Genomic DNA, 10,991 nt, shown 5'->3' with positions numbered 1-10,991 from the left:
AACGGTCACGTTGTATGGGTACGATCACGATCCCTAAATAGGAGTACGTATAGAGTAAGAGTCGGTATGATCATCGGTTCAAAAGTTTCTCGTCTGTTCCTACAACCATCTTGGATTTATTTCTGTGGCTTCACGCAGCTACAATCGGTTCTTGCCCCCGCGTCATGCCCGTGCATGCAGTCGTGCTTCGGCCGGGTTGCTTGTCCTATTCATAAAGTTGATCTCTCACTCCTCGGCGTGGAGTGGCCTGGCGGGGCCCGCCTGGGAGGTCCGCAACTCCGGCAACCTAAGACAATCTTTACCCAAAAGCCATGCATTTTGCCTACAGACGGTAGTTAACGAACGCGTTTTGCGTATCTACAGCCGTTCGTCATAAAATATAAATTTTTCACTAGCAATCTGGCAATCAGAGTACTACACTCATGAAGAGAGTTGAGGGCCTCTCGCCGCCACCAACGCCACCGGCCACCACTACACCACTCCTCAACCGCGAGCTCGCATCGGAGCTCCGAGCAGTGCCTATGCGTCGGGAAGACAGACAGGCAGCTGTCTCCATGCATGCACAGGGGAGGAAGAGAGAGGAAAGAGGAAGGAGGGCCTCGCTGGGCACCTGGCGATCCGCCCGGGATGAATTTACAGTCCATAGAAACGTGTGTTGTTGTTGGTCGTCTCCCCTGCCCTCCGCGCCGGTTCTCGCGGGGTTCCGTGGCTACGACCCGAACGCTCGGACAACGGGCGCAGGTGGAGGTGGGGAAGGGGGGTGGGTGTAAGCGGGCGGACCCCCTGGGTCGTCATCCCCCTCCACAGGCAGAGTTGATGCGCCCTGGGTTTGTTTGTGGCCCAATACACCCTGACGCACCTCCACTATCCCGCCCCAATAAAAGCCAACACACACACACACACACACACACACACACACATCTACAGGAATTTGAATACATGTTGAACGTAGCTGGCTGGGCCTCCAACAACAAGGGCCGTGTCCAACAAAAGGCCAAAAGGCCGAAAGTAGGAAAGGAGGGAGAGAGAAGTGGGGGGGGGGGGAGGGCGACATGAGGGGCAATCCAGTCCATGGCCCTACATCGGCAGGACCAGCAGCGCGTCGAATGTGGTCTGAAAAGGCGGTACCTTCTGTCCTCGGCGGCGCCCCGCCGCGGTGCGATCCGACCCGCTACTCCGCTACCAAACGTGTGTGCGGAAGGGCAGGGCAACAACACATAACAAAAACAACAACAAACAAAAAGAAACCAATTCCTTAAAAAATCAGATGAAAATAGGTCAGATGAACTTCACTTAGTCCAAAACTCACCGGTGGACCCCACGACAACTCAAAACTGTCATGTGCACTAATGGCATCCGAAGGATTTCCACACTGATAAACTAAGTGTTCAACTGCAAGTTGAATACTTGCAAGTGTGCAACTCTGTAGTTATGCACTTGCAAGTGTGTAACTCCCTAGTTGAGCACTTCCTTAGATTGAACGCACACTGTGTAGGAAGTGCGCAAAGAAGGAGTTTCACACTTGAGTTGAACACTTGCAAGTGTACAAAACTACGGAGTTGCACAAAGTTGCACACCTGCAAGTACTTAACTTGCAGGTGCACACTTACAAGTGTTAAGCATTTACACACACTTAGTTTATCATTGTATCGGGTTCATGAGTTTTGGACTGGGCAGTACTCTGGCGCGGCAGGGAACAGTCGTCGATGTTGCATGTGAGCTGCTCAGTGTGCGCGGCCATGTTGGAATGTCCGCTCGCCTCGACGTCGCCGCCGAACCGCTCAGGAAGCCATTCGCACCTTTCCTCCCTCCTCACGCCGCATTCGTCAAAACAAGTCGTTTAGTCGGCGTATGCAAATGAGTTCGGTTTTTCTCTGGCCCCAAATCTTCTCTCGTGTGTATGGTGGTGTGTGCGCGCGTGCGTGTGTGTGGGGTAGTGCAACTCATTGAGATACCGATCGGCTTCGGGATCAGGATTTGATGCGGTGGCATAGCGAAGCCCATCAAATCTGAGGACAAACAATTGCTTTAAAAAAAAAATGAGAAAGAAGAAAAGGATGCGTTTAAAATAAAAACGATTGTCGTCGGATTCTTTCCGAAGCGGCACCCTGGCACCCCCACAAAAACAAACGTACATTTGCACGCGCACTAGAAAAAGTTATTCTGTCTTTTTGCTGAGTTTTTGAGGCGCAGGCGGGAAAAAGGGAGAAACTTTGAACAACTCCCATAATTTGAGGTGGATTTAATCGAAAAATAGAACAAATTCCAACAATTTTTGAGGAGATTTGCGGCTAAGAAAAATCTGAGGAGCGTTCATCAAATTTTGGGAGATCGTGAAAGTTTTCCCTTTTCCTCAAAATATCAGACACTGCTTTAACCGTGATTGTACGCACAAAATCAACCTTTTCTTTGGACAGTCAGAAGAATATTCATCATTATGAGAGCCACGCCACACTGTCTGGCCCCGTGGACTCGCCCGCGGGCCGGCCCCCGGCCGCCTCCCATGAGACGCCCTCCCGCCCCATTCATGAAGCCCCATTACGTTTACAACACTTACCTCCCCGCCACGCCACGCCGCGCGGGTTGTATTTTACGCGGAGCCCATGACTGAAGCTGGCGCTGCTGTGTGCTTATGGCAAATTGAAACGTCAAAAAGCCGGTCATCGACTAACTGATCGCCCCGCTGACGACCGCGGCCAGCCCCACTTTGCTGCTCGCCGCAGACGCGCAGAGGCGGTTGTTATGACCCCTTTAGTGACACGTTATGAAGGTTGTAAATAAAGAAGACACAAAAATAAGAGAGCGAAAGGATGGGCCATTGGGCGCTGCGCGCCGCTGAAGCGGGTCTCCGCGGTGTTCAGCGCCCGGGGGGTAGGCAGCGGGTCTGCGCGGCTGCGCGACGGGCGTGCCCACCTCCACGGCGTCCACCCGCCGCGCCGCCGGTCGGTCAGTTTGGAGCGCGACGCGCCCGCCCACCAAGTGCACGACTTCAAACCTCGGCGGCTGCTGCACTCTGCATCTGCTGTGGCGTGCCTATTGCAATGTACAGGCAGACCACCACGCCGCGACGCGCGCGGCACGCGAACGCGTAGTGTTGGAAACTTGGCGACCTTCATCGCCGACATACATGGCAGTTGTGTTTACAATCTTGCACCCCTCGCATCGCCCGTGACGCCGCGGCGAGCCCGGCGCGAGGGGCCCAGACCTCTCCCTGCTGGATTAGAGCAATCAGCGAGGACTGGAGCTGGAGAACGACGGAGGCCATGGGTTACGATAAATAAGTATATTCCGAGCAAAAACACGAATAATGGTCTGAGCGGGAGGGGAGGGCGGCGCTGCACGAATGCTTTCGATCGTATACCAGTTAGAATGGATGAACCGGCGGCGGAGCGTGGCGCGCGGCGGGGGCGGGCGGGACAGTCGTAAAACATTTAGTGAACGCTGCGGATCGCCTTCCGGGCGACGTGCGAGACTAGAGTCACATGAGGGAATATGGCTGCAAAAACGACCGACCGCGCGCGCCGTCGGCGAAAAACAATATTAATCGGCGTGCGATCGGCACCTTAACTTTGGCACTGCACACTGCTCTGATCCGCAAACAACAACAAAAAAGCGGGCGCCTTTTTTTAAAAAAAACGGTGGAAAGAAAATGCGGAGCTGCTTATAGTAGATGAATAGTTACTAAAAAGGTGAAAAAAAAGTGCAAACAGCTAATATTTACGGTAGGTACATAAACGGTTTGCCGTGTTTTCCCCCGCCGTCGTCCAATCTCCTTAACTTTGACTTGTAAATCCCGGAGCCTGAGATCAGGCGCAATAAACACGCCACGGCGCGGCCCGAGGGGCCGGAGGGGGCCGCGAAGGATGGGGCGCCCGCCTGGAGTCGGCTGGAAGGTGTCCTGGAGCAGAGGTCCAGAGCGGGCCGGCATCCGCCATGCCTTCGGGACGGGCGCAGCCGGCTCGCTCCGGCCCCGGGTGCCCCTGCCTCCCTGCCCTGCCCGGCCAGGCTCCGGGGCCCTGCTCCTCCGGCTCTGCCATGCCGCTCCGGCCCGGCACCTCCGGCTTCTACTTTTATGGGGCGCATTTTATGGCGGTGGGAAGGCGGGCGCAGTTGTAAGGAATAGAAGCTATTTTTATAACGGCCATATTCAGCGGGCTGTGCTCCTCCTCTCCCCCCTACTCCCCCCTCCCTTATTCTGTCCGAGCTTTCCTCTATTGAATACAATGGGGGTCCAACGCGCCGCCGCCGCCCGCCGCCCCGGGCACTAGGGGGGGGGGGGGCAGAGCATCGGAGCCATTTCAATCCTTTTAGTTTACGACTTGATAAAATCGCCCACTCGACCATCATGGTGGCTTTCGGGGGGCTACCGGCGGTGATGCCTTACTTAATTCGCGATAAGCGCGGCGCGGGTGGTGGCCGGCGGCGCCGCCGCTGCTCTCTGGTGGCACCGCGCCGCGCTTCGGGCCGCCCTCCGCGCCACCGACTGCCCCGCGGCCCTCGCGCCCTGCTCGCGCCCTCCTCGCCGTTCCGCTGGCGTCACTTCCCACGCTAATGATTGCATAGTTTCTGCACTTGGCCGGCGTGAGCGAGACCACATGCGGACGCGAGGGGGGTGCAATGATTAGGCATTAGGCCCACACCGCACCCACTTTTCGGGCTCCGCGCTCACACCATCCACTGACCGCTGCGGGCGGGCGCGAGCTCTCGGCAATGTGCGGCAATCTCTCTCGTCGTAAGCAGTACACCGTATAATTATTTCGGCGGTAGCTTTTCCCCAGCTAGATGATATTCATATGAGCTGAATTGGTGGGGGCGCGCCGCGCGCCCGCGTGCCCTGGCCACGGTAGCCACGGTAGCCACCGTGGCCCGGGCCGGGCCGCCGCTGCGCCACCTGAGGGTGGCTCTTTATTACAAACTCGCGCCGAGTCAACGTCAGCGTAAGTACGCGGCGTCCTCGTCTCACATGGGGTTCCGTTCCGAGAAAGTTGACGCATGCGGCGGGCCCGGGCCGCGTCGGGCGCCCGGTGCTCATCATCGGCGTGCTCCGGGCCGAGGTGACTGTGCGCGGCGCAGCGGCTCCATCCTGCTCCTCCTGCTCTCCGCCCGGCCAAAGGCGCCGACGGCCCTTGTTAACGGCGTGGGGTGGGGCGTAAGGGCGGGGAGATAAATCAGTGCGAATAACAACACAATCTCGGCCGGAGCAGCGGAGGCAGGCAAACTCCCGCATCCCCGCCCCATCCCGGCAACCGCGATATTTACGGAACTAGCGAAAATGGCATTATTGTACAACGTGTTGTTTGTTCGTGTTAGACCCCGAGACCTACGACCAGCGAAAGTCGCAACGAAAGATAATTTAATTCCGCATTGTTGGTGTATCGTGGCTCTGCGAGCGGCGCTCTTCGGAATCCCAGCCTCTTGCACTCGCCGACACAAGCAGACACATAGGCGCGCCGACAATGTGGAACAATATCCTCCAATATGCCGACTACCGCTGCCTTATTGTTGCTTGAGCTTGCCCGCCTCGCCAGCCTCGCCCGCCCTCGCCCCCGCCCGGCTCTCAGATGACAAGGACACTTCCCCCTCTCCTCTGTTTGCATCCCTACCCAGTCCGGTGAAAGTGCCGATACACACTAGGCCTAATGCCAATAAGGTAGCGCGGGTGCATAAGAACTAGAGCAAATTTTGCTGAATACTGTCCGGTGCAGGGAACAGATGTGGAAAGTGTTGGCCGGCGCTTCTGGCCCTCGGCGGCCGTGGCGGCCGGAGGCTGCCGCAGCCGAGTGAACAAGTGACCACGCACGGCACCACTTCACTTTGTAGCGAGCCGTCTAGTCGCTTCGTTTCCAACAGAATAAAGTAATGATTATGGCCGCGGTGGTGGTGGTGGTGGTAGTGTGGGGAAAGGGGAGAGGGGGGGGGGGCGAGTTGGAGCGGTGTTGTAAAGCCATTGCGAGAGTAGGAGGGACGAGGGGCGAGGGCTGAGGCGAGGCGGCGTAGCGGCGTATAGCAGCGACCTGGCCATGATTTACAATGTTGTCGAATGCGCGCCTCGCCTCTTCGAGCAAACCTCCAGATCCCCTTCACCACCACCCCGACACCCCCCCCCCTACCCCAATTTCCTGCTGAGTCGAACCCTTCACTATTCAAATTCGTGACGAGAAATAAAAATTGTCAGTAAATAAAAATAACAATTTTGTACTATACATGATTACGTTGACGCCGAGGTTGACGCCGAGGTTGACGCCGAGGTTGACGCCGAGGTTGACACCGAGGTTGACGCCGCTTGGAGCGTGGGCCGCCGCGTGTTGGACTATGGTCCTGGCTGAGGGTCCTGAGGGCGTGGTCGCCGTCCTCGAAGCTGCTGGGCAACTCGAAGGCATCGCACCTCACCACTCGCCTGGCTCGGGGTTGCACGGCCAGGGGCATGCTGGCCGGTCTTGGCACGTACAGAGTTTTTAATGGTGATGGGCGTAGACTGAAATTTTTCCTGCCGACAAAGCAGGTTAAGTTTCATTATCAACAGTTATATACTATGATAGAACAATGGACCCTAATTTTGAGTCCCTCCGCACTCATCCTGGTGTCATTATGACCAATAATATTTTGACTTGTGGACGTCGTATTCGGTGACCAACAAAACGAGGGACCATTTTTATGACATTTTGACCTGATTGTGACAGTCGGGGCTCAAATTACTCCTTGGGACTTTCGTAGTGACAGAGTGCTGCTCACACGGGTGCGGGCGGGTTTGCTTATCGTCGCTGTCCACGCCACGGCTCCCTATGAACGAAAGAGTTTAACTCTTTCGTTCAAGCTATGGCCCCGTGCGAGTAGGCAACCTGCCCACACGCGTGCGTGCGGTACAGTACAACAGTGCGCGGCGCTAGTGGCGTATTGTGTTATCCTGTACCTCAAGCCTGACCTATCTATGGGCATGTGCAACCTGCTTGCACGGGGCACAGGGAAGGAGAAAAATCGAGACGTCTCTGATAGGGGACCGAAAGACTTACCCGATCCTGCTCCAGTTGATCTTGCCACCAAAGCTGCTCGGTATCCCAAGATTCGCCAAAGCCTTGCCGCGAAGCTGGTCGGCGGGTAGAAAGTTGTAATACAACCGGAGAACGGACTGTTCTGTTATCACTGCAGCCTCTATGACCCTTTTCAGGGCATCCCTCGGACGCCACGGCGGTGGAGCTGAAATTGAGAAAATGGAAATACCAAGTCAACAGAAAAACATCATGGTGATGTTATTTGACATCAAGAGAGTCATTATGACCGAGAAATTGCTTGAAACGCTTGACGTTAATATGAGTTCTTGATGTAAAATGGCATTACTTTGATGTTTTCCCGTAGACTATGGCCAAGTGGCTTTTGGCTTACAAAGGTTTTCCCATGATTTTTGGGAACTTTTTTTATATTGATCAATATCAGAACAAAAATCCGCATCAGTCGACCCAAGTACAATTAAGTAGCGAATTTCATCTATTTTGACGACACTAACCTGCAAACGGCATTGTTTAATTATTCACACAGTCCTCCCATCACCCCCGACCCTCCGCTCGCTGGATAGAAACTGTCATGTGTGGGTACAGGTTAGCCACTTGTGGGCACAATAAACACATGAACGTCAATCAATGTTGAATCAACGTCAAAATATCGAAAATCTGTGGGGGACAAAGTGGCGTTTATTCGACTTTTTCATCGTCGAATCGACGTTAAGGTGACACAGAAACTGACAAAAAACAGCTATTTCAAGTTTCAAATCTCGATGCGAATCAAATTAGAAAAACGCTCTTCATAGCAATTTAAGTTAGTTCATGGCGGTTCTTTTACGGTATAGTTTGCCTATAGTTAAACGTGACTGGTGTGCGCAAGAAGAATTTTAAAGTTTCATAACTTTCAAATTCTTCTTGCGCATGCCAGTCACAGTTATGTTCAACTATAGGCAAACTATACCTTAAAAGAACCGCCATAAACTAACTTAAATTGCTATGAAAAGCGTTTTTCTAATTTGATTCGCATCTAGATTTTAAACTCAAAATAGCTGTTTTTTTTGCCCGAGTTTTCAAGTTTCAGTCCTCTGTCACCTTTCAAAAAATTCCTTTCTCATTGGGCTGTTGCCACGTCGTGAATACGCGTACTGCACATTACATGCGCCTAAAATTCGAATTTAAGTCATAAAGGGTCCATAGACCCCTTCCTTTATTTTGCTTATACCTACTGTACCTACCAACATGCAGGCGTGCGGGCGGGTTGCATACTCGCAGAAGGCGCCATGGTGAGTGACGGTAAGCCCGCTCAGCACGCCCGCACGCCTGCAAGCAAATTAAAGGAAGGGATCTACATATATGAACCACACTGTACAGGGTGGTCCTTAGACCCTTTCCTTTATTTTGCTTATACGCACCGGGTGTTGCATAACAGACACAGCTAGGGCGGGTTTGCCTATCCAAGGGGCTATGGCGCCTTACGGGCAGAGCGGGTAGGCAAACCCGCCCGCCTGCGTCTTTTATGCAACACCCGGTACAGTACCTGTACCACATGCAGTCGTGCGGACGGGTTGGATACTCACTCGGGGCCATAAGGCGCCCTGGTGAGCGACGGTAGGCAAGCCCGCCCGCACGCCTGCGTGCAGTACAGTATAAGCAAAATAAAAGAGGGGGTCTATGGACCACCCTGTATAATGCAGCCATGATGCAGTTTTGCTGGATTTCCCCAATAGCGCCAATCGCATTAAATGCGCCTCAATGCACATAAAAGGTGACACATTGGTGACGCTTTTAAAGCGCATTACAGCATTTAATACGCATTTCATGCGCATTAAGTGCGCAACACGCGCATTTAACGCGCCACCAAGGTATCACCTTTTATGTGCATTCCAATGCTCATTGAAGCACATTTAATGCAGTGGCGGGTTGCTACCTGGAATGCAGAGTTTCACAAGCCGCCCTTCAGAGAGACTTTTACCAAACCCCCGTAACTTGACCTCAACCACGTTGTTACATACCAGATGGCTGATCAACCCGCTCAGTTTTGTACCATGCAACCCGCCCGCACGGTGACACCTTGGTGGCGCATTAAATGCGCATCGCATCATTTATGCTGGATTTAGTCTCGTGCTCGTGAGGCGAGGCCCGTAATTCTGTCCTCACCTCTGCTGAGGCACGGGCTTCAAAGATTTTGAAGACGACTGTGATTGGCTATCCAAGCTTGGCAAGCCAATCAGAGCCCTCGAAATCTGTGAGGCCCGTGCCTCAGCTGAGGTGAGGGCAGAATTACGAGCCTCGCCTCAGGAGACTAAATCCAGCATTAATGCACATTAAGTGCGCATTACTAATGTGTCACCTTTTATGTGCATTTCAATGCGCACTGAAGCGCATATGGCGCAGTGGCGCTTCTGGGATTCGCTTGAGTAACTCGTGGGTTAGCTGATCGCATCCGCGGACCGCGAGTGGCAGAATAGCGGACCCGTGCGGACTCGCGGTAGCGGGAACCTGCGCGAAACTGCGAACCACCCCCTTGCAACGCCCCATAGTACATAAGTGAGCGGGGTTAATCAGCCACCTAGTACTACATCGCCTCGACCCCTCTGAGCCACCCATCTATGTTCCGGGTGTCCAGGCTAAGACATGCCAGTACGTTGGATTGCCTATGCACTGGCTGCAGGGGCAGCAGTCGTGGGTAAGGTGTAATGTAGACATTACACCTTTGTCGCGGGGTGGGTGGCTGGGGAGTGGTGGAGGAACTGCCACTTCCCCGCCACCCGCCCCGCGCCTGCTGCTCCTGCAGCCAGTGCATAGGCAACCCAACGTACTGGCATGTCTTAGCCTGGACACCCGTTATAGTTTGGTAGTTACTTCTGATTTCGACCTTTGACATCATTGTCCTCTTCTGAGGGACCATATCATAGGTACGAGACTTAGACTTGACTTGACTAACTGTGAGGCCACATATGGCCCAAGGTTTTTCGGTCCGACCAGTAGCCGTCCTAGTTGTGAGGCCCTTCCACTGGGGCACATTGCAGAGCAAGTATGCTGATCCCGGTTTCCGGTAATGCCCGACATCCTCGCAAGTTGTTAGGTTCCCGAACCTTGAGGCGCTCGCGCTAAGCACGGGGGCCGCGGACCCCGCGGTTAGGTTCCGAGCGGTACTTGTCTCAACAGTAATCATTTTAAAATGTCAGGAATGAAACGGTACCTTTGTCAAAACGGGTAACGTTTGTCGTTCGGGTAGAGAGTCATGAACAGCCCGCACAGACAGTACAACAAAAACGGAGCTGTCGTTGGTGAGGTAGTATTCCCGGTTGAATTTGAAATAACCTCTGCTACTCGTGGCTGCTCAGTGTTACCACAATCACCACAACAACCTCACTGCAGATATTGTTGGCAACGCCGATGAATGGAAAGCACGTCAACATGGCGGCCTCAGTTTGTTGACATGTACAGTGCAGACTTATTGTTTACATTTATCGTTAAAAATACCTCCCAGGATTTAACACAACAGGATTCATCCGATTACTTTGTATGATGAAAACCGTTATGTCTGTGAGGTAAGTTTGGTCACAACATGGTCTATATTTTGTGATTGAGTGACGAATCGATTATCGCCATCAATGTTATAGGCCCTCAGAGAATGAAAACAACAATATGTCAACCTCTATGGACAGTGCAAACGTAATTTTGGTCTAGATTCTTTTCTTTTATCCTTATTTTTTCAGTCACATATCTGTCTATCATTGGTCTTCTCTTGTTGAGGGAAAATGTACTTCAGTTTTATTTTTACACTTGACGTACTATGATATCATTTTCATGTCCTTTTGGTCTTTTCTCTAGGGCTAACTCTTTTTGTTGAAAATGTTGTCCCGAGGAAGAAAGTTTGGAAATGATACCATTGATGTGGCCAACAAAGGTTGCTGGGAGCCATACGACACTTTGGCATGTTTGCGTACAGGCCTTCTTACAACTGCATCAACCATTACTCTTATATTCATA

General features: G+C 53.0%; 2 protein-coding genes across 3 annotated transcripts in view; one reads left to right on the top strand and one right to left on the bottom strand.

The window, feature by feature from the left end:
- Positions 1-6,198: 6,198 nt before the first annotated feature.
- Positions 6,199-7,579, bottom strand: LOC113204628 (uncharacterized). The gene is made up of 3 exons (XM_052274659.1): positions 7,502-7,579; positions 7,011-7,194; positions 6,199-6,487 (listed from the first exon to the last, which is right to left on the bottom strand). The coding sequence occupies exons 1-3, from the start codon at positions 7,512-7,514 to the stop codon at positions 6,199-6,201; spliced, it is 486 nt and encodes a 161-aa protein (XP_052130619.1). The 5' UTR covers positions 7,515-7,579.
- A 2,801-nt stretch (positions 7,580-10,380) lies between these two features.
- The window catches only part of LOC113204483 (uncharacterized), a 4,450-nt gene continuing 3,839 nt past the window's right edge, over positions 10,381-10,991 (top strand). For both annotated transcript variants that reach the window (XM_052274662.1, XM_052274661.1), the window contains exons 1-2: positions 10,381-10,549; positions 10,833-10,908. In XM_052274662.1, the coding sequence (XP_052130622.1) occupies positions 10,854-10,908 (55 nt within the window). In that variant the 5' untranslated portion in view covers positions 10,381-10,549; positions 10,833-10,853. The remainder of the gene's footprint in view (positions 10,550-10,832; positions 10,909-10,991) is intronic.

The sequence above is a fragment of the Frankliniella occidentalis genome, unplaced genomic scaffold, assembly GCF_000697945.3.
Source record: "Frankliniella occidentalis isolate FOCC.00 unplaced genomic scaffold, Focc_3.1 Scaffold421, whole genome shotgun sequence".
Lineage (NCBI taxonomy): Eukaryota > Metazoa > Arthropoda > Insecta > Thysanoptera > Thripidae > Frankliniella > Frankliniella occidentalis.
This window is presented reverse-complemented; position numbering and strand designations above follow the sequence as displayed.

What these genes read in the sequence shown, in the direction of transcription:
- LOC113204628 (XM_052274659.1), bottom strand. An exon ending in ATCAACTGGAGCAGGATCGG is followed by an intron (nt 6,488 to 7,010) that starts GTAAGTCTTTCG and finishes CTTTGTCGGCAG; the next exon opens with GAAAAATTTCAGTCTACGCC.